Here is a 23,357-nt window from a genome sequence, read left to right on the forward strand (position 1 = left end):
TCATTTTTTATGTTTGAAATAATTGCTGAATTTCAAACACAGTAAATTATTTATGCATAAAACTATTCAGGTATAATATTTGGTGTTAGAGGCAAGCTGTTTCAATAATGCTTATTGTTAAGTTAAACTGACTTAAAAGCCAAACAATTGCCGAAGTATACAATGCTATATTACTAATACTGTTATTAATTAAATGCTAAGTAATTTGGCACAAGGTGTTAGGTACCATCTCTTTCTAAGTTTAATGATTTTAATAATTTAGAAGGTTCTGGAAGAAAAGAATTAGCCCAAAGCGGGACTCAAACCCACAATATAGCCTGATGTAATTTGGCAGTCATTTGGCTTTAATATATAACTATTGAATTTGGATGTTTATATTTGTATAAATTGATTTCTTTTAATGTGTTGAATTTGCATTTATTTTCAAATTCAAGGAATTGATAGTAGCTCATTAACTAATAATATAGACTAATATGGATTTACTGAAGTCGGTTCATGTTTTGTTTTATTTGTGTACGGCAATGCAACACATGAGCAATTTGACAAAGGACATGCTTCCTAGAAGGACTTTCTATGGGAAACTGACCTCTATTTAGGTGTTACTAATGTGAAGAAAATCTGGAGTATTCCATGCAGCCATTGACAAGGTATGAACACATGACCAACTACTGATATATGGAGGTTTTATCCACTCGGCCACTGATGGGCACAAGTTCATATTATCAATTTAGAAATAAACATCATTTTTGACATTATTTCATCAGTTCTTCAATATAAAATGGAATTACCAGTGGATAGTTTTTGCAAAACCTGTATTGTTAATAATACTTTTAAATCAAGTAGATATAATAATTAAAGTTTTTGAAACTTTTATGATGATATAATAATTTAGTCTGTTAATGTAAATCTTTCTGCTTTTGATGATAATTCAAAACTAAATAATGTAGAGTCCATTTTGATAAACCATTAGAGAGAGAAAATCAATATTACTAACAAGATTAAATATTATTTTATTAATTTAATTAATTTAAATGAGTGATATTTATAATATTTAATCAGTTAATTAAATTTTCAAGTAATCAATATTTTTAATTAAAAAGTGTTTTCTTCTTTAAAACATTTTCAAAATTTTTCAACATATATATAATATTAAATTGTATAGATGTTAAAAAATAAAAAACAAGTATATTTTTAATTTTATGTTAGTGAAAGCCAAGCTATCACATTCAATACGACAGATATTCATTAGAGAGAACAGTGTGATTTTATATTTTGGTATTTGTTTTAACTCTTCTCTGTTCAACCCACCTTATTCTTTATTAAAAAGTAAATAAATAACTGGAGGATTTGGGAATAAAGATGACTAGAGCATACTGCTTTGTATGTTTGCTGCTCCATATATGTACTAATGCTATCTATAATTATTTTTTTATTTGGAATGTAATATGTTATCAGTTTTATATGGATATACAGAGTGAGTCAACAGTCCCTTGCACCCTTTCTGTTCCAAAATATATTAATTAATTTTATGACATATTGATTTTGTTAATGTAATTACATAGGAAATCATGTATGGAGAATCTGATAGACCCTTTGTTGACCTTGAAAGTGAGTTTTCAAGGTCAATAAAAGGTTCTATCTAATATCTTTGGTACTTTTGGAATGAAAAGGGTGCAAGGGACTGTTGACTCAAGCTGTATGTTAAATTGGTTAATTTATAAGAATTTAATATTGTGTTAATTGAGGTATCATTTTAATGTTGTTCTAAATTTTATTAATACTTAATGTCATTACTTTAAATTTTATTTTTATTATTATTTTAATTTTGATACTTTACTATTAAAAATACATTCTTTTTAGTAGGAAATAACTCCATAGATAACATCATAAGACTAAAATCTAATAAAAATTAAATTATTAAAGTGACTCCTTGTATGTTTATTAGCATTTTGGTCTTGTGAAAAATATATTTTAAACAATTTATATATTTCAAGTTTGTTAATTATTATTTTTAAGTTATTTTAAAGTTACTTAGAAAGATAGGAGTTGTTGAGACATGGTTTGTTCAACTAGATGTTGCTTGTCGGAGAGATTAGTAAAAACTAGTTAAACTCACGTAACTGGTTATATAACAAAGAAACAAAGAATACACAAAGATTACACTGTCTTGACTCACAGAAGGTCAGCACTGAAAAGGGGAGAGTGAAATGAGGTCACTGTCTCTAACGGCTCCCCAAGGGGTCAACAGCGCCACCAACCTTTTATTACATAACAGAAGAATGTTTAAAAAACATCGCAACACAATGCATTGTATGTAATGATGTCATATAACATTAGACAATAATTTTGATCGTTGATTCCAACATGGTCCATATTAAGGATGCACCGATTAATCGGTAAGTAATCGGTAATCGGCCGTATCGGCCACTTAGCCGATTAATCGGTATCGGCCATTTCCACCGATTAATCGGTTTCGATAATCGGCCAATTTTACATTTTGGTATTTTTGTTAGAATGTTACGTACAATGCTAGTAATAAAAACTAATAAATTTCTGTTATATATTTATTATTTATTACATGACAATCTGAATATTAAAAAAATTTTACTAATCAAATTATTCCTTTCATCAATACATATTATAAGTATAACATAACNTATTAACACTAATCGGCCGATTAATCGGTATCAGCCGATAATGCATGGCCAATTAATCGGTAATCGGCCATTTTGCTTATCGGTGCATCCTTAGTCCATATGCATTAAGAATCTATTTATTCAATTATAAATTTTACAAAAAGAACTATAGTGACTATGATACACAGTAGAATCTTATTATAACAAACCTCATAACAACAAATTTTCAGATTTTCTCCAATTCAACCTCTATAGGAACGCAACAAAATCTTTCAGTTGTACAAACATATTTATAATGAACTTTAAGTTTAATGTACCTTTTCTATCAGTCCTGCTGTAATAGAATTTTTACAATTTTCACCTCACTAAAACAACCTTCTTCAACTTACCCTCTTTACTATTGTCGTCCAACTGGTAACAAACTATACCCAAGAGAAAAGAGCAAGCTTGGAAGCAACTACAGTAAAAACTCGTTATTTTGAAACTCAAGGGGCCAAAAAAAAGAATTAAAAATAACCGGAGTTCAAATAACCAAAACTTTTTTTTTCAAATTGACGTTTTTTGTAATTCTTGAATAAAATGATAGCATTATCTTATGTAATTTCACCCATTTATTTACAAATGCTTTAATATTATGAGTTATTTTTTAGTAATTTAAGCTATTTCGAAAAACTATTGGTTGGCGTGTAATTAATGAAAACAATGAAAACGTAACCAAATTACATTCAAAGTAAGACCTGAAATTAACGTAAAATAAGCTTAAGTGCTTCAATAAGAATTACCGCAAATTTTGGCTTGAGTTTGAGATTACAAAAATCGTCTGATCTGATGAAAACAAGCTCTACTCTATTAAAGGCTAAAACTATAAGTACACATTCTATCATGAATATGCATGTGTATTTGGTGTTTGGAATTATTGAAACAATAGATTTTTGCAAGAAATGTCCAAAATAATTAAATGCCAAACAGATCTCTTCCATAATAATACACTAAAATTTTTAAATCAAAGATATAAAGTGTAAATCTCTATATCCCTGACCAGGACAAATACTACAGTTACAAACTAACGGGATTTCCCACCATCTGAGTTTGAATTAACGAGGTTTTCTGTATAACGTGTATGTATGTATACATAAAACAGAAATGTTATGCTAACTACAGAAGCACATTTAATAAATTAATTATCATTATTTATAGTTAAACTTATAAATTGGTCTAATATGTAGTTGTGTGAAATATATCACATACAAATAGAAATGTTTCTTGTTGTATTTCTGGTAAATTATTTGTACTGTTCATTTATTTATCATAAAAATGTATACTTAAATATGTTTTCAAATTTTATGGAATAACAATCTGTTTAGTCATCAGACAGAATATAGATGTATTGAAAAAAAAATGGCCAAACTCAAGATCTTTTATTAAAATATTTTAAAATACTTTAATAATATGATATAATAAATGAACACATTCATTAATTGCACTGTAATCTTCTCATTTCCTATGGAAATGTTATAGAACTGATAAATAATTAGAATAACAAATATGTATATTTATACACAGTAAATATTAGCAGAAGAATAAATTCATTAACAAATTATATTTATTTTTCTAAACATTACTCATTAATGTAAGCAGAATCATTAATTAGAAAATTTCATAATTAAAATTGTAAACTTGTTTGTGTAATATCCTATCTCGTATTTAATTGCAATTATTCATTTGTTTATTCATTACACAGATGGAATTTTAATTTGATTTATTGAACATTTAGAAATTTCATTCTATCTCTTTTGGTTTAACTAATTTAATTAGGAATTATTTTCCTAACATTATAATAATCCTTTAATTAATATTTGTATATGTAAAACGTAATAGGTGAATAAACAAATTTTAGAATGATTTTAACATTATTAAAAATTATTTCAATTTTATTAATATTTTTAGTCAATAAAATTTAATATAATTTAGAATGTATTTATACTTGTATAGTGGTGCGCACAAGATTTAATCCTGGAGGAGCCGAGCTAAATGGATAAAAAAAAAAATTTAATGCAAATTCAATAAATTTCCACCTTATGTGACTGCTGATACATAAGTAATATAGAAACAGAAGACATGACACAATATAAATAAACAAATGAATTTTAATTAAGAAAAGATTTTTGGAAAATTTACTAGTATTTTCTTTCCTTTTACATTAGGGGTGCCAGGGCCCTTTGGTCTCCCTCTGAGTACACCACTGTACTCTTATGTTTCTTATCTCGAGCTTATTTCTTTAAATCTAATCAAATAAATAAAGAAACTTTTTACATTAAGAAATTTTTTACAACACTCTGATTAATATTTTTGAGATTTATACTCATCTTTGGACCACCGGTTTATTGCTGATTCATTTAAAACTGATTCGGTTTGATTCCGAGATCATAAGTCAGTCAAAGATATGAAAAGTTAAAAGGAAATCTGAAAATGAGAATAAATCAAGAAAATGTAAGTGTTGAGAAAGACTTCTTAATGAAAGGAGTTTGTTTATTTACTTTAAAGAAATAATTTGGTTGATATGAATAAAATTAAATTTATTGATTAATATTAATACCCTATGAAATTTTATCATTAGAACTGTTAACAAAATTCAGTTCAAATACAGAATGTCCCACATGAAATTGGTATCACTCATTGGAAACAATACAAATAAATTTAGACAAAGGATGCTTGTTAGAACCTTTATCTTAACATTATTTAAACATACAGATACTTGCAGAAGATGCTGAAAGTAGTGTCCTTCTGCAACTATGCATGTTTGTGCACATGTAATCATGTTCGGATTGACCTTAAATAAAATACTATGTAAAAAAAAAAAAATAGCTTTAATGCTTTGGCAAATGTTTTTATAATTTACTTATAATTCTGAGATTGGTCTCATATGCTTTTTCTTTTAAATACTCCCTATAAAATTTACATCACTAATGTTTCATTATCACAGTTGGGCCAAATTTATGTAGGATACCCTGTATAATTCAATTCATATATCCAAATGCAATATTACTAAGCAGGTGTATCATGCACCGGGCGCCACTCGCAGAGGGGCACCCAAATGGTCTCCAAGACAAACTATATGTGTTTCTGGAGGGGAAAGGGGCGCCAATAAAGTGTTGTGCCCCGGGCGCCAGTTATGTTCGCTACGCCACTGGTAAGTGTGTATAACATCTGACTAGTAATTTAGCTGTGCTTGTGTGTATGCATAACATTTTATGTAATTAATGTAAATAACTTAAATGTATTTGCATACAGACTTGTATAATGTACAGTACACAAGATGAGATAATATGTATTGTATCATTTTGTTGTATTTGATGTTTGTATTGGTATTTAGTGTTGTTTAATCTGTTAGTACATTCAAGGCCAAGCACTTTGGTTACTTTAGTTTGATGGGTTCAAGGCTACTTTGGTTTTCAGAGTAGACTTATTGAGTTTCCGTGGAAAGTTCATCAAGTTATGTGTATTCAATTTTTGATGTATGTGTTATGAAGTTTGAGGTGTAGTGTTGTTTTACAGTTTTGCAAATTATTACTATAATATATTTTTCAGTTTACAGATACTACTGGTAATAAAACTAAAATATTCCCAAATCCCAATATTTTCCAGGAAATTTCAGAAACCCTAATTGATATGCAAAATTGTCCTAGAAATATATTTATTGTCCTGCATTTCGTGAATTCAGAAACACAGATGTTTGTGCCTAGAGCTTATCACTTATATTTCTGAGTTGAACAGAAAACATAAGATGCATAATAGGGGTCACAGGACAATTGCAATTTAACATCTCGTTTTCTCTAATTAACCTATTGCATATCATAGTGTTGTTTTTGTTTCACTCCCATTTGCATTGAGCTGGGAAAAAGTTAACAGTCTCACACAAACATGAACTTTTGTGATAAATTGCCTAAATAAATATTACAAGTACAGTTTCCACAACAAGTTTTCCAAACTAAAAATATTTTTGCTGAACTGGTGCAAACAAGCTGAATTGCATCACTGATAGTAAGAGTCTACTTTCACTGATAAATCTGAACAATATTTTATTAAAATAAATTCAATAGGAATGTTTGTTTTAATTCTCGTATAGAATATGTGGTAGTTGGCGACATGGTGCTTGACCACCGTTCCCTTCCTATGTGACGTCAGACCAAGTCTAATCCCACTCTTATGGTCGACGTGCTTTTTCTTGGTCGTGTCTTCACTTCGCGCCTCGAACATTGTCTCGAGGTTGACATATAGCTGTAAAGTTTGTATATAGATGTGGTAATAAATACTTGGCAACTGCCCGGGAAACATATTATCCTGTCTGAATTATTTACCCAGCACAACGACAACACTACGAGTGAATGCGATCAAATTGATTGGCATACTGGATTGACCCCTGAAAAGAGATACACCTTACTAGGTGCCTCAAATACTACTTATTTGATATAAGCCATTGCCAAGATAATCATTTAAGTCAGCATCTCATCTAGTTAGCAGCATAAGCTAACAACAAGAGAAATTGGTCATGTTATACTAAATGTATATATTTAAATCTTTAAAATCAAAATAAAAAGAAAAGAAAATAAACATTTATCAAAAATGCTAACTAAAAATAGTAAAAAGAATGGAAAGTAACAATCAAAATAGAAAGTTAAACTGAAATCTAAATTTCCAGCAAAAATTAATGTAGAAACAAATGTTTTTAACTATCAAATTGAAGTTCATACTGCCGATTCCATACACGAATGCCATTTAGCAATAAACTTGGGAAGTCTCTTGACAAGATATGCATCACAAAATTTAAATTGTCTGTTGGTGTAACTGCCTGAATGTGAAATGGTCTCTCCTAATTATAAAAGATGTTTTTAGACTGTTTTGTTTATTTTTCTAAAAGATTACTACAGTAATACAACAAAAAAGTATTAAGTGAATGCCAATAAAGCAGATTTTTTTTTCTTTGTTATATTTTTAAAGAATTTAATGTTGTTTCTCTTTATTTAACCATAGTAAGCTTAAATATTTTTATTAAATTTATTTGTAATTTCCTCAAAAAAATAATTTAAAGCATTAGTTAAATGTGTTATTCAAGTTAAATTTATTTTTAATAGAAACATCCAAAATAAATTATATTTATCTGTAAGTAACAATCAAAACAATGTTAAAAGAATTCGTAATCGTCTATAAGATCTGTCATTTATTATTTTATAGGTAAAATTCTTCTTAAATCCTTTCCGTACAATAACTAAGATTGTTATTTAATTATTTAAGTTTTTTAGGTGCCAAGGGCAAAAACTGGCCAACCCATAATAAAATTTAAGACAAAGTGTCCCCATAGTCAAGGGTGTAAGGTAATATCTCAATCACTTTTACAATTATAATTTGCAGAATTTTTTACCTGATCCCAGGGAGAGAGAAATGCCCTATTACAAATGCCCATGGCATGTTCTAAATTAGAGTTTCAGAACAGTTTGCGATGTATCATACTATTGTACAGCATAGTACGATGGTGCACTCGGGATTTAATCTTGGGTACCTAACTTTTGGTAATAAATTAATTTTGTTATTTATATTAGTCTTTGTTTTATGGACCATTGGAGATTTTAAAAGAAACAGCTCTTATATATTCACTGGTGGATTTTCTGTCAATGTGATTTGATGCCCAGTCAGCATCACAAAAACTTGACAGCTCTTCTGTCTCTGTTTTGTAATAGAGTTTGTAATTTTTATTTTCTTGAGATATCAAAGTAATCTCTTCACTGCTTATCGAGACACCAAGTCAGACTCAACATTTACAAAAAAGTCATCCCAATTTTAGTTAAACATAAAAATGAAGCATATAGTAATAATATCTTTGGATCTGCAGGTGAAGACTGTAAATCTTCAGGTTTTTTTTTTTTCTAAAGTGAGAGAAAGACAAGAGAAGGATCCTTCAGTGTTCTCTTTGGAGATGACTGCTCCTGGGCATTGTTGTGAGAAAATCTGTTGAAGGTGGTGATCATTTCAGTTTGAGTCAAGGATGAATTGAAGTCAACCAAGTAAGATGCAGTGCTACGAGAAATCAGAGAGAAACTCTGTGTCCTCAAATTCAGAGTTTTTATCATTTTTGGTCCCTGATTAACCACTTCGATTGGTTATTCTTCCTCATCCCCACTTTCTAATTGGTTATCACTCATTACTAAGTATAAAGAGATCTGAACTCAGATCGTAGGATGAGTCAAAATCGACATTTAATTTGATCCCAACCGGAGATAATTGACCTTAGGACTTGCATTGCCTAGTTTTCCTTTGTCTAATTTCTGAGAAAAGGTTTCCCCCATTATTATATTTAACATTTCCCTTTATGGACATAAAAATTATATTTTATATTAACAAATTTAGTGGTTTTTAGATTTTATAGTGTGGTTCCGGGACATTTCTGGAGCCTCACACTTCCGCTGTTTGTTGTTCTGGAAAAATATCTATCAAGAAGCCAATAGATGAATCATTTCCTTACTAACCAGAAGAAAATTGTACGGTATCATGTTATAAAATATTGGGCTTTAATTCAATGTGATATATAATATTGTGTACTTAAAAAAATTAATTTGAACTGAAAATTCAAAAATTTGTTTCATTTTGTTTAAATATAAGAAAATGTACATTGTTTTATGAATGAAAATAAAATTTTTATTATAAAACAAATGCATGGATTATTTAATCTGTGTTTTATAATATAAAATTTCAACTGTTAGCTTGTAATCAATGAATCACTTAATTAGTATGGTACTTCATTTTATTAATGAATGTTTAATGTCTGGAAATGTTTGCAATTTCTACAGTTTATAAGAATTGTTATATCATTTTAAATTACTTTGTAAACTTTTAATTGACCTAATTGTCATATATTTATAATTATTAAGCAGTTAATGAAATTCTTTCCTTTACAGGAGGCACCAGCAGAAAGTGAAACAAGTTGCTTAGCTGCAAATTCACAGACACCAGAAGACAATGAAAAGATTTCCAATTTGTCAACAATTTCAGAAAGTTGTGATAAATCTAGTCCTTCCAAAAATTCTTCTTCAGAGAATTCACAAGAATCTTCAAATACTTTAATTCCTCCATCAGATCATTCTCTCATCACTCATACTCAGAGCTTAGATGCCCCCACAAAAGAAACTATAATACAGGATCTAGCAAAATGTGCAAAACAAGAAAAAATTGACGATAAAGAAAATAATAAGCCCATAAAACCAACTAAACAGACTTCACTTCCTCTTTATTGTGGTCCAACTGATAACTTGAAACAAATTGCAGGAACTTCTAGTTCGGTGAGTCGTCAGACTCATAACCGAACAATGTTATTTGTGATAGGACAATTGGAATTGTGTCTTTTAAGTACTGATAAGAAGCAAGTGTTACTTAGAAAATGTTTCAAAGATATTTCTCATTGTTCCCAGGTAAGTAGTTTTAAAAAGCAAGTTATTATTAAACTACTTTAAAAGTATAAGCAAGATCTACATATATGAATATAAGAATGACAACCCAATACTGGATATACAAACAAAAATTACTCATAAAGTCAACCCAAAATCCATCAATTAACTAATTGCATGAACGGTTTCATCTACCTTTCAGTAGGCATCTTCAGGTGGAATGTTACGATTCTACAAAAGAATTCTTCATTTAGAATTGTACATGCTGTAAGTGTGGTGCTTGACTAAGGTGGATGTAGATGTGTAAGTGTGGTGCTTGACTTATTGGTGGATGTAGATGATGTCTTAGAATTTTCATCAATGCTAAAGAATTTTTTTGTAGAATCGTAACATTCCACTTGAAGATGTCTACTGGAAGGTAGACAAAAACATTTGTGCAATTGGTTAATATTGCTGGATTTTGGATTGACTTTATGAATAGTTTTTGTATTTATGAAAATATATAATTACAAATATAAATGTCATATTATTCAATATGTGATAAATATATAATTTTAATATTTTTTATGTGAATTTCTATATATTTGATGATTGAAAGTTCAAACTAAATTTTTCCATGAGAAGTTAAATGTAGCTACTATATTTTTGTGCTTAAGACCTACAATGACATATAATCCATATAAAATTGCTAGAATAAAAGTAAAATCTTCATATAATTCATCCAATTGTATAACTTGCACTTATGGAAGTTGTTACTACATAATTTTATAATTGCAATTCATAGCTAATGTGTAACTCTCATCCTCTTTTAAATTGTATTTTAAATCTGTTTTCTGTACAAAAATACAGTAATCCTTATTACACAATCAAATATTTTATCAGAATACATCATCAAGATATAACATAGGATAATGATTCCATTTGAAAACAAATTAAATAACCATAAAACATACATTATATATTGTTAGACTTGTCAGCTTCTAGGAAATAGAGAGGTTGTGGCTGACGTTTTTATCTCTAAAATGTGAATGTCGAACGTTGAGTGCTGCCATCTTGTAAACCTAGAAGTTTGACAATGGTGTTTGGAACATTGAACATGATTCCAATGATGTTCCAAATGTATTGTCAAATTTTTAGGCTTACAAAATAGTGGCGCTTGACATTCGACATTCACATATTAGAGATGAAAACTTTGCCCTCAACCTCTCTAATGATATAACTGGTTAAACTTGTAGAACCAGTTACGTGACAAAAAAGAAAGGATTACACAATTTGTTTAACAGAAAATTAGTGTTGGGAAAGGAGAGAGCAAAAAGAAAGTCATTGTGGCTAACAATTCCTAAGGGATTGTTACCAGTTCCATCAACTTTTTATTATATAAAAATATTCATTACAAAATCATTATAACATAATACAATCATAATAGATTACAGGCGCTACCCTACTTACAAACTTTTAGATTTATGAACAATTTGACCGTATGTCTAAAATTTAAATTTCACATGAATTCTGAAGGTCTCTTGGTGGTCTTTGGGTGATGTCAAAGTCAGTCTTCAGCCAGTATTAAATTATAAATTTTTAATAAGTAACAGGTGCTACCCTACTTACAAACTTTTGGATTTATGAACAGTTTGACCGTATGTCTAAAATTTAAATTTCACATGAATTCTGAAGGTCTCTTGATGGTCTTAGGGTGATGTCAAAGTGAGTCTTCAGCCAGTATTAAATTATAAATTTTTAATAAGTAATTAATGTGTGTTTATTTCTAGTTTTGTTTTCATGTGAATTCTGACATTCTAACACCATTGGTGAAGTGGTGTTGAAGTTGGTAACATTGCAGTAATAGCATTTTTTCATTACTGTTTGTAATTTTTATAAACATTTATGATCAGTTCTTCAAAAATGTTTCCAAAACATAATAGTAAATCTATCAGTGGAGATAAATGCAAGAAGTGTGGTTCTATTACCGTGGAAACTAAACTCCACATTATAAAACTAAATGCCTTAGGTGAAAAAAACTGCATTTGAAACATCCAAAATAAGCAGTAGCGAGCAGGTAAACAAGCATAATGTATTTTATTAAATACATTGAAGGATCAAACACTAACAATTGTGTACTGATGTATAAGGGATGTTCAAATGAAAGTGATTCGATGTGTGTATCCATGAGATGCGTAAGGACAGAAATGAGACAGATACATAGATAGAAAAAACAATATTTAATGAGTGAAATGCATACAAAGTTTGTTAAAAGAAATCACCCACAGTGTTTAGGTAGGCGTCCCATTGCTTAGGAAGGTTACGAATTACGTCCGTGAAGAACGATGTTGGTTGATCATGGAACCATTTCAGAACTGCAGCCTTTACGTCTTTGTTGGAGTGAAATCGTTGACTCATTAGACTTTTCTTCAGCGGTCCAAAGATGTGATAGTCGCAAGGTGACAGATCTGGACTGTAAGCTGGATGTTCCAGGACTTCCCACTTTTTACAAGCCAGTGCCTCAACACACACCTTGGCGACATATGGCCTTGCATTGTCATGCAGAATGATGACACCTGACGACAGCATACGAGGACATTTGTTTTTGATAGCCTTATGCAGCTTATCAAGTGTTTGGGTGTACCGTTGGGCATTGATGGATACGTTTGGCTCCTTGAACTCCAGTAATAGGGATCCCTGCATGTCGAAAAATGCCGTCAGCATCACCTTTCCGGCTGACTGCTGAGTTTTGAATTTTTTGGGCCTAGGTGAGCCGGGATGTTTCCATTGCATGCTGACGGACTTCCCTTTTGGTTGAAAGTGGTGACACCAGGTTTCATCCCCTGCCACTATGTGCTGCAGAAAGTAATCACCGTCATCCCTGTAGTGCAACAAATGCTGTAAACTCAGGCCCATTTGCTGTTTCTTATGATGTTCAGACAGCATGCGGGGTACCCATTGGCAACAAACTTTTCGATACTTCAGAATGTTGGTGACAATATTGTGAACAGTACCGATGGAAACGTTTAACTCATTTGAGACGTCATGAATGTTTCAATTGCAGTGTCAATGTCCGTAATCAGCTTCTCTGTCACAACTTTGTGCACCTGACCGGGCCGTGGCAAATTCCTTGTCTCGTGTCGACTGTCGCTAAACATTCTCGCCCACCTCGTCACTGTGGGCTTCAACACACACGTGTCACCGTACACAACCAGCATTCTACAATGAATATCCATTGGCTTACACCCAGTGTTAAAAACTTAATTACAGCTCACTGATCCGTTTTGGACGCAGTTGCATCCACACCAGCCATTTTGAAATGAATGCCACATCCTTATGAATGAAGTTATCACAAATCTGGTTGCGCACGTGCATGTGTGGTACATAAACCTTCCCTATCACGTTTGTTTCAAGAAAATACATTGAAAACTGTTCACATGCGATGCTTCGAATCACTTTCATTTGAACACGCCTCGTACTTTCTACATTGGTTTTCAACTTTGGACAAAACCTTGGAAACCTAACCTTTTTGTACATAGGGGAGTGCCTGTATATTAGATACATTATATAGAATACATTAGAAATGACTTCAATCATTGTATTCTAACACAAATGATTATAAACAACTATGTTTTAAATTGCAGTTTAAATTAAAAATAATTTAGTTGTTTCAAATTTAATTTAATTTATACGTAATATCATCTAAATGAATTATAATTATAGAAAGTAATGCAAAAACAATTCCTATATTTCTCATTTCTTTGGCCTTAACCTTATTAATTTTATACATTAGTGGTATGTGATCCCAAATATCCTATGAATATATTCAAATATCTTCATTAATTATTTTGTTTATTACTTTTATGAATTAAATTAAATTTAAATTAATTAATTTAAGAATGCAACAATTACTCAATTGTTATTTACGTTTTGTCAATAAATTGAATACAATAGAACCTCACTTAATGTCATTGATAGGTTCTTGAAAATTGCAACCTTAAGCAAAACAACACACAACAAAATCTATTTTACCATAGACTAATTGTTATAAACTAGAGACATTATGTGACTTTGTCATATCATGGTAGAATTGAGGCACAGCCAGAAAGAATAAGGCAATTCGAGAACAAACCAATAGATGTCAATTGCTCTGTTCTTGTGTTCTGTTCGTTTTTCACATCCATTTTCCATTAGACATTGCAATGCTGTTTTTTTCCCCTTAAATTCCATTAGGCACACTCAATTGCAACAGGGAGCATGGACATTATCAATTTCACCCTACCATATCTTGTAAACAAAGTCACAAACCACCATTTTTATATTAAATTTTTGGATTCCTCGTTGCAATTATTAATCATATTTTAATTTAAAATAAGCTTTCCATATCTGGTCTCGATTTTCATCTATGCAATACCGTTCTCGAGATTAACAAAGGATAGATAACAATGGGAATGTATAGGTCTGCAATTTGAAAATCGCAGCTTAATCGTCTTCCTAGTAGATCATTGCCAGAACATCGTATGAACTGTGGAATGGAAAAGAACCTAATGTGCAACATTTAAGAACTTTTGGAAGTAAGAACTGTGTACACATTCCAAAATAAAAGGTGCACAAAGTGAGGTGCTTTTGCACAGGAAGGAATTTTAGTTGGAACAGTGAAAGACAGAAAGGTTACAGAATTTGGTTTACAGAAATTGTGAGCAGGTATATCATTATAGACAAAAATTCTATGGAAATGAAGATGGAAATTGTTTCGGAAATATTTTGACTTGAAGACTCATCACTGAAGAAAGATATACACAGATCTGAAGATAAAGGAATAACAAAAGTAAGGATAAAGTAAGTAACAAACTCTGACATGGATTCAATAAATCAGCAAGTGACAAATACAAATTCAATAAGAGCAATTGAAGATACAAGATAGAAATGAAGAAGACAGGATAAAGCTGAAGAACTTAGCAGCAGCAACTACTGACAACAAATCAGACTCCAATTTTACAATTACAATTTTAGCCATAAAATTAAAGGAATTTTGAGGATTATTTTTATATTTGATCAAAATTAAAATGAATATGTTGTTAAATAAAAAAATTTTTTTTTTAATAGGGTATAAAAAATCCAGATTATTTTGGATTTATCTGTAAAGAAACATCATTAACCGGTGTAGAAAGCTATATAGGTTATATATTCTGTTGTCAAGCCGCAAGAGTTGTAAGAAATACTTCTTTAAAAATTAATTTCAAATTCTTACATAAAATTAAAATTTGAAATATTTTCTTCGTTAAATAATGCAGGTAGATGAGATAATGCATACTTTGAAGCAAGCATTCCATAATGCGCATCAAGATTATCAGAAACATTTAACACAAGGGGAAATTCTTTTCTGTGAAACTTGTCCTTTGCATTGGTTTCACCGCCTTTGTTTGGATATTGAAGGTAAGTTTATAAATATTTAAATTTTTTTATTTTTAGCATAGAGGATATGATACTGAATTTTGCCAATGCAATCCGATACTAGTTATTTTCCAAGCGATTCAATCCGATTCAATGACAATACTTGCTTCTATCTGTTTTCTACAGTTGTTGTTAGCCCAAAATCTCATTGGTTTAGAGAATATTCACTGTGTTTATCAACCATTTAAATTCAAATATAAAGAAATAAAAATTTACAAATCAATTTACATGTTTCTTTCTTATCCAGACATAATTGTCTAGTTTGCCTAAGCTCAACTCCAGCCTTGTTTTTAGAAAAAATTCTAACAAACTTTGAATAAATTTATAATAGTATAGAAAAATCACCAGATTGAAAAAATCATTGCAAAATTACTAGCTTGAAATATTGCAAAATCTGACAACAGATTGCCAGACCTTACAACATTGCTTGCACATCAACTGTCCATTACTAAATATCAGTTTTGTCAGATTTAAAATGTTAAGAAGAACCAGTGATGTAAATAGAGCCAAACTGTTATACATCTGAATTTTATATCATGAGTACTCCCATAAATATATGTGATATATGTGGTGGGTTCTATGGAATATGCACACACACACACACACATTTATATATATAAATACAGTAATACCTCAGTTTTTGTCAGTAATCTGTCCGAAAATAATGAAATCCGAAACTGAAGAAAACCGAGGCAAATTTTTCCATATGAATCAATGTATATCCAATTAATTTGCTTTAGACACTCCAAAATACATACTAAAAAGACATTTTATAGAGAATAAATATAGTGTTTAATACTAAAAACAACAAGAAATTAATATAAAATGAATATAAAAGACTAATGTAAAAAATAAATGAACATTTAACATGGCATTTAACCTTTCTGAAGACACTTCTTGGTGTATGGAAGACTGCAAGGAGGGAGGAGTGGGGGAAAACGCGTGGGTCATCCTTTGTTTTTGCAAAATTAACAGTTAGGTCAAATGGGCATGCTGACAAAATCCAAGGCAACCAACGAAAACTGAAAACTGTGTGTGTGTGTGTGATATATAAAAACATCATGCAAAAATATTTTCTAGACCTGTCAATAGATGTCACTAGCTGTCTGTAAAGTTTTAAGTTTACCTGCAATTATACAAATATACTGCAATTATACAAGTATACTACAATTAAACTTGAAGTACATATGTATGTGTGATTGTAGGGTTGGTGTCTCTTTGACACCATGTTAGGATGTGACACCACCGAGTCTCCCAGGACTTGGAAATTGCAACTTTATGTCATGCGAGCAGTAGCAGGTAAGCGGTTGGATTCGGAGTGGAGGTGAGGAGAGAGAAACTGTCTTGTGAACTCTCTTCAATCTCTATATTTATATATTTGAGAATGTGAACTATATGATAGGGTCCAACCTTCTTCAGCAGTGTCCCAAATGATTCTTAGCTTTTTTATCATATATTCACAATAATCATATGGGTCCAGGGCATTTTGGAAACTCATAATTTGCAGGGTTTGAGGACATTTCAGGTCAAATACATGTATTAGGAAGGCAGAAGATTTGTTAATGAAAGAATAGGTTTTAATGTTGTAGGCAAGCAGTGCCAGACATAAGAATTGACCTCACTGAGCATTATTGCTGTCAGATATGCAAGATATAACATTAATTGTTAACTTGTTAACACATTTACAGAGTTAGAACAAGGTTTACATGCAGTTATAATATTCTGTTTTATTTCAAGATCTTTGCACGTTTTCAAATAGAGGTGTAAATGTTGCACCACAGTCATAGATGATCACTTGTGGACAGCCATAACAACAAATAATAGTGTCAAAGATTGCATCTGCTGTGTTAACTGATCAGGTAATGATGAGGTCTTGGTAAAATAGGTAAAGATATCGATCGTAACTAGTATGTATTGGTTGCCCCTTACATATAGTGGCAAGGGGCCCTATGATGTCAAAAGATATTTTTGAAACAGATACTCTGCAACCTCCATCTCTTGGAATGGGGCCTTTACCTTGATGAAGGTTATACAGTGGCACTCTTTGCAATGCTCTATATAATGTCTGATGCTTTTCCTCATTCTCTTGAAATAGTAGTACTAGCTAATTAGTTTCACAGTTTTCTCTCATTTCCAATGTCCCACAAGTTGGAAACTATGAAAGTGTTTTATCATGTTATGTATAGCCACTCTCCCAATGAAAGTGCATCTTGTTTCTCAGGTCCATAAATTTTTGATTTACATGGATAAGATTATATCTATCTAATTGAAATTTGGGGAGGATCAATTTTTTTTGGCCAGCTTTATCAGGCTGATGACTGTTCTTTAACAAAGCCATCTTGATAGAGCCAAAGAATTCATCATTGTCTTGAGAAATTATAATCTTTTCTAACAAGTTAGTTTTCTTGCTGTTAGCATTAGTAACTATTGGTTCATAATATAATCAAGAGCCATTGTGTATTTTAGGTAAGCAATCTGCTATAGTGTTGTCTTGACCTTTCAGATATTTAATTTTGATATTAAAATCTGAAAGCTCAGTTGCTCTGATTGTACAATAAAGACTTGTGGGCAGAAAAGACCAAAACATGCTGACCTAGAATCAATGAGCAAAAATGTCAAATTGTAAAGATGATGGTGAGGCACTCTTTCTCGATTGTAGAGTAATTCAATTCTGCACCATGAAATTTGTGGATAAAGTATCCCACTGGAACTAAATCTTCCTCTCCATTGTTCAAGGATGTGGTGACACACTTGTCCAAAAGTGCCTGTGTGCAAGAACAATGGTTGTTCAAAGTCAGGATGGGCAAGAAAAGGTGGCCAAGTTTTGAAGTTTATTAAAACTATTCTGGTAGCAAGTTACCAATCTGAATTTCTGGTGTTTTCTTGTTAACTCGGTGAGATGTGCCACCTTGGAGAACTTTGGAATGACTTCCTAAAAAAACTCTACCATGCCAAGAAAACTTCTGATATCAGTCATATTACTAGGGGCCTCCATTTGTACTATTGCATCGATGTTTCTTGAGTCAGAACAGACACCTTTTTTATCAATTACATGGCCAAAATAATAAACCTCAACAACCAAGAATTTGCAATTCTTTGAGTTTAGTTTAAGGTTTGTTTTATTAATAATTGAAATCACATTCTTCGATGCCTTGATATGTTCATCAGTTGTTGAGGAGAATAGGACAATGCCGTCTTGGAAGACATAGCAGCTCATCCCTATGTATTTTTCCAGCAATAGGACATGGCATACTGAAAATACTTCCCACTATTCTTAGCCCCTTGGCGAAGCTGACACATCTGACACTTACCCTATGGAGTTGAAAAGCAAAAATATGGTGGTCAGATGGATTGATGGAAACTTGGAAATATCTACACTTAAGATCTAATACTGAAAAACTTTGTTACCATGAAATTTATATAGAATGTCATCTGTATAGGCCAATTGGAAATTCTTGAGTTTCAGTTCATTAACCTTCTGAAGGTCTAATGTTATTCTTATTTCACCTGATTTAGTACTACATGGATGGGAGAGATCCATTCTGAGGAACATTCCTCACAAATACTAGCCTTTAAGAAAGCCTCTATTTATTTTCTCAACTTACTTGAATGGTAATTTGGGATTCAATATAGTACTGTCTTAAGTTTATTACTCTATTCATATCAATAATTGACTTTCGTACAACTTAAAAGTGCCAGTGAGCTCCTCCACGCTTGAAGCAAATATTTTAATATTTTCCTTTATTAGGTTACTGGTTCTTTCATGATTGGAATCATTGACACCTGATAGATTAATCATTTTGAGGAATGCTTTATTGGTATTCATATTAGTGCAATTTATGCTGTATCAATGACTTTTCTAGGGTTATTACAGTGTTCAAAGACTACTCTTATGTCACTGAGGACAGATGGAAATTTATTGAAGAAATCCACTCCTTATATATTATCATAACAAGACCATGAGGAAGCTCCAATGTCAAAGTAACAAATTAATAGTCACTTGGTCCCTAACAATCTGGATTTAAAGGGCCCATTTGGAGATGGAAATATGACCATTGATTCCCATTTTTCACAAAGGAGTGATGATTATGAAACTGAAAATTTAACCTACTTAACAGTTCTGTATCAAGGATCTTTCAGCACCAATATCATAAATAACACCTCATTATTTTTTCCAATAACTTCCTTTATCACCAGAAGGTCCTTTATAGAAGTACCAACGTCATTCAGTCTCAATTTGTTTCATTGTCGTCGTCGTCGTCATCTTCTTTATATATTAAAGCTAATATTCTTTTAAAATGTATGAGTTTTTTCTCTTAATTAACAGAATTTTATGGGTTTTTATCAGAAAATTAATTTTTTTAATAAATTTATTTACTCTTAAAATAATTATTTTAAAAATAATAATGGTATCTGTTTTTCAGGTCTTACAACAGATAAAGCTCAAGTAGCTATTATTCATAGAATTGCTTCTCTTTCTGAAATTGATCAGGAAGATATTATAAATAAATATCAGGTAAAATATAAGAAAAGATGTTTAAAAATTAGTTCTTAAATAATTTTCTTTAAGAAAGCATTTATTATTATTTTTTTAAATAAACAATGTAAGCAGACATGTAAGAATTAGATCTTTTATTTGAAAAATTATTTAAATATCTGTGTATCATTTTCATCTCATTCAAATTATATAATACCCTAATTCAATGAAAAGAAGATTAGCAGTGAAAATTCAAAAATGTTTCTCAAATAAAAGGGCCCATCAGTGGCCAAGCAGTTCCATTCCCTGAACATCGTGTGTTTGATTGTGGGTTCGCACCTCACCTGGACAGGCTGGCCACGTGCAGTCTTCCGGGTTTTCTCCACGTCTGTAATGCCTGAATGGGGTCCAGTCACCCTTAAAAAGACCTCCCAGAAGGCATTCCCCCCTAGGCAGATCATCCAAGTGTTGCATTGCTGTAACTTAACTAAACCTAAAAACCAAACCTCAAATAAAAGATCTTGCTTTCTGTTTATCTTTGCAGATTGTTTTTTTTTTTTTTTTTTCATTATAGAAAAGATACATGGCAATGCCCAACAATCAAAATAAGCCACTCTCACATTAACAATAAAAAAACACCTCATTAAAGCCAGATAATCTGCCAAATTTCAGGCTATATTCCAATTCCAAACAGTTTTGGTAGCCGAGACAAAATTCATATCTGGCATCCCTGTTTCAATGTTAATTACTAAAAAATTCTATAGACTTTTAACACTAATCTCAGAGGTGCCAAAATGAGCCCCATGACTCATTTTGGAGTCTGCCGCAAGGTCTACGCCCTCTCGCTCCCTCTTAGTTATGCTGCTGGCTATAATAAGGCTAAACTAATAATTAGATACAAAGTAATTTGTCTAGAGGTAAGCTGTTAAGCTGCCATTTCATGATAATTTTAATAAACTAATTTTAAATTAAATTTCTTGGCCTTATTATAATAGCCCAATAATTCAGCACATCAGCTGGCTTTAATCAAAAATGGTTTTTAGAATTGTTGTTTTTATATATATATGCATACTCAATGAAATTCAGTTTATTCTTAGATTTTACACATTAAAAATAATAACTACTATGTGTATAACATTTAGGGAGAAGAAATTAAAAGTTTACAGCAACAGAATGAAGTATTTATGATGCTGCTGAGAAGATTGTGTGAGGAAAAACAAAGGAATCATACGCACATTCCTAACCAAGGGACCAAACAAGAAGTATTTTAAATTTAAAATTTTAATTTCTTGTTAATTTTATGTTTGATATGTTTTAATAAATAAAAGTTTATTCATTATTTAATTTCTAATTTTTTTAGCCAGATAAAAGATTAATGCCTTTCTCTATTGGACAGTTTAAGACCAAAAGACAATTACCAGGTCCATTAGAATTATTACTGAAGGTATGTTTTAATAAAGAAAATAATGTGTATATTTTATTTTAAAAGTTTAAATTCTTAAATATTAATTTTAAAATAATGCAAATTGTAAAATATTAGGGTTAAAATAAATAAATAAACCTCTAGTAATTTCAGAAAGCCGACATTTTATTAACATTTATTATAAATACCATATTTTCATGGGTTGACTGGCATGCCGCATATAACCAGGAGAGACCAGCATGCCGAAACCCATCTGCAGGAAAAATATTAATTTACTTTCAAAAACAAATAATACATCTTTTCATCAACATTTTTTATTGCTTCATATTGATAAAGCGACAGTAGCATAACTAGAACCAATATTAGAGGACTTGAATTGAAACATACAAAAGTACACTGTGGGTGTATCACTAGTACTGTAGATCAAGAGTAAACTCTTAGATATTGTTTATATGTCATGGTTGGATTGTTAATTTAGCTGCTTTACAAAGCATCTAGCCATTTGATTAAATGGTGCTGTTTTATAATAAAGCTAGCAAACATTAGCCCTTTTACAAAGAGGCTAAACCAACTTCAATTGGATTGAATGACATTTCACATTCTATAATACAGCTGGCGAAATAATTAGCTACTTTACAATGTGTCATTAGATTAATTATCCACCAGATTGTCACACTTACTTCCAAATCGCACCATTTGTGGTTTCAGGAGACATTCACTAATGTGTCATTGCTTAGCATGTCCTGTTCCACTAGAAATATTGAATATTACAAATAATGTAAGTGTGGAAATATGTGTGAATATAGTGGGTCTAAAGATAATTTCAACAAACATCTAATGCAGTTCAATACAAAACAGCATGGAAATTTGATGAAACCATGAATTAGATAAAGAATTTTGAAATTATTAGACATCAAAAATGGTAAGATGTCCATAGACTCTGTGTAACAGATATCTATTGAATATTATTGGTGTTTAAAGTATATTGTCATAAATACAACAGATGAGGATTATCTCATTTTTGAGAGAAAGTTACCTGAGGATCCTGCGGTACCCATTATACCTCCTACTGAACAGTGTTTTGATGCATTGATGGAAATTCATAAATTCTGTGGACATGGTGTCCATGACAAAATGCTATACAATATTAAAAACAGATTTTATGTACAACAAATCAGTTGAAATATTTGTTGATTTGTGTCCCACTTGCAAAACTAAACATAATTTACTAAGAAAACTATTGTGACCCAACAAAATGTAAAACTGTTCATGGCAGTCCCAACATCCACAAACACAAAGTAGTATAGAATGCATTAAGGCTACACACCATATTTAAATTGTATGTTTTGTATATAATTGTGTTATTTTATCTTGTATCTTCTCTGCTTTCCCTCTTTCTGTCCTATTTGTCTACCCTTCCTGGAATGTTCTCGTTTTACCCTTGGCTTTGGTATGTGGGTGAATAACCCGAGAAACAATGAGTGGAATGCAGCCCTGAGGGGAGGGGGCGAACACGTGGTCATTCCGAAGGCGGAACCCAAAGGAGAGAGAACGAGAGGAAGTCTCTCCAGTACATTTAGCACCATATGGTAGAGACGAGAACTTTGGAACAGAGAAAGAAAAGGGAATTAATTGTGAGGAACAGGACGCATCGACCCTTCGGACTAATATCTTAGAGAGCGACAAAAAGAGAGCTAATTAGTCACCAACCCATCGAGAGATGTCATCCACGATCCCATACAAGCAGCATACATCATCAAGTTTTGGGTACCCTCTTTCCTATCCCTTACTTTCATTCTCTAAATTTTCTAATAAGCCTTCTCTATTCAATAGTTGTAAGTAGTAATAGGAATCTAGTTTTAATTAATATAATCTTAAGTAATTGATTAATCGGGTCGGACAAAGGACTACGCTTGCGCATTCTTTTTCAGGAGACGATATTGTGCAGTGGT

At 31.2% G+C, this 23,357-nt stretch overlaps 1 protein-coding gene across 2 annotated transcripts in view; it reads left to right on the forward strand.

Moving 5' to 3' along the window:
* The window catches only part of LOC111636206 (TBC1 domain family member 4-like), a 52,474-nt gene that overhangs the window by 11,634 nt on the left and 17,483 nt on the right, over nucleotides 1-23,357 (forward strand). The window contains exons 4-9 of one of the 2 annotated variants that reach the window (XM_023381409.1): nucleotides 9,587-10,096; nucleotides 15,158-15,262; nucleotides 15,346-15,487; nucleotides 19,930-20,021; nucleotides 21,125-21,244; nucleotides 21,343-21,426. In XM_023381409.1, the coding sequence (XP_023237177.1) occupies nucleotides 9,587-10,096; nucleotides 15,158-15,262; nucleotides 15,346-15,487; nucleotides 19,930-20,021; nucleotides 21,125-21,244; nucleotides 21,343-21,426 (1,053 nt within the window). The remainder of the gene's footprint in view (nucleotides 1-9,586; nucleotides 10,097-15,157; nucleotides 15,263-15,345; nucleotides 15,488-19,929; nucleotides 20,022-21,124; nucleotides 21,245-21,342; nucleotides 21,427-23,357) is intronic. The other variant, XM_023381410.1, reaches the window with a different exon arrangement.

Source organism: Centruroides sculpturatus, unplaced genomic scaffold (genome assembly GCF_000671375.1).
Source record: "Centruroides sculpturatus isolate CEXI.00-Female unplaced genomic scaffold, Cexi_2.0 scaffold1102, whole genome shotgun sequence".
In the NCBI taxonomy this organism is placed as follows: Eukaryota; Metazoa; Arthropoda; class Arachnida; order Scorpiones; family Buthidae; genus Centruroides; species Centruroides sculpturatus.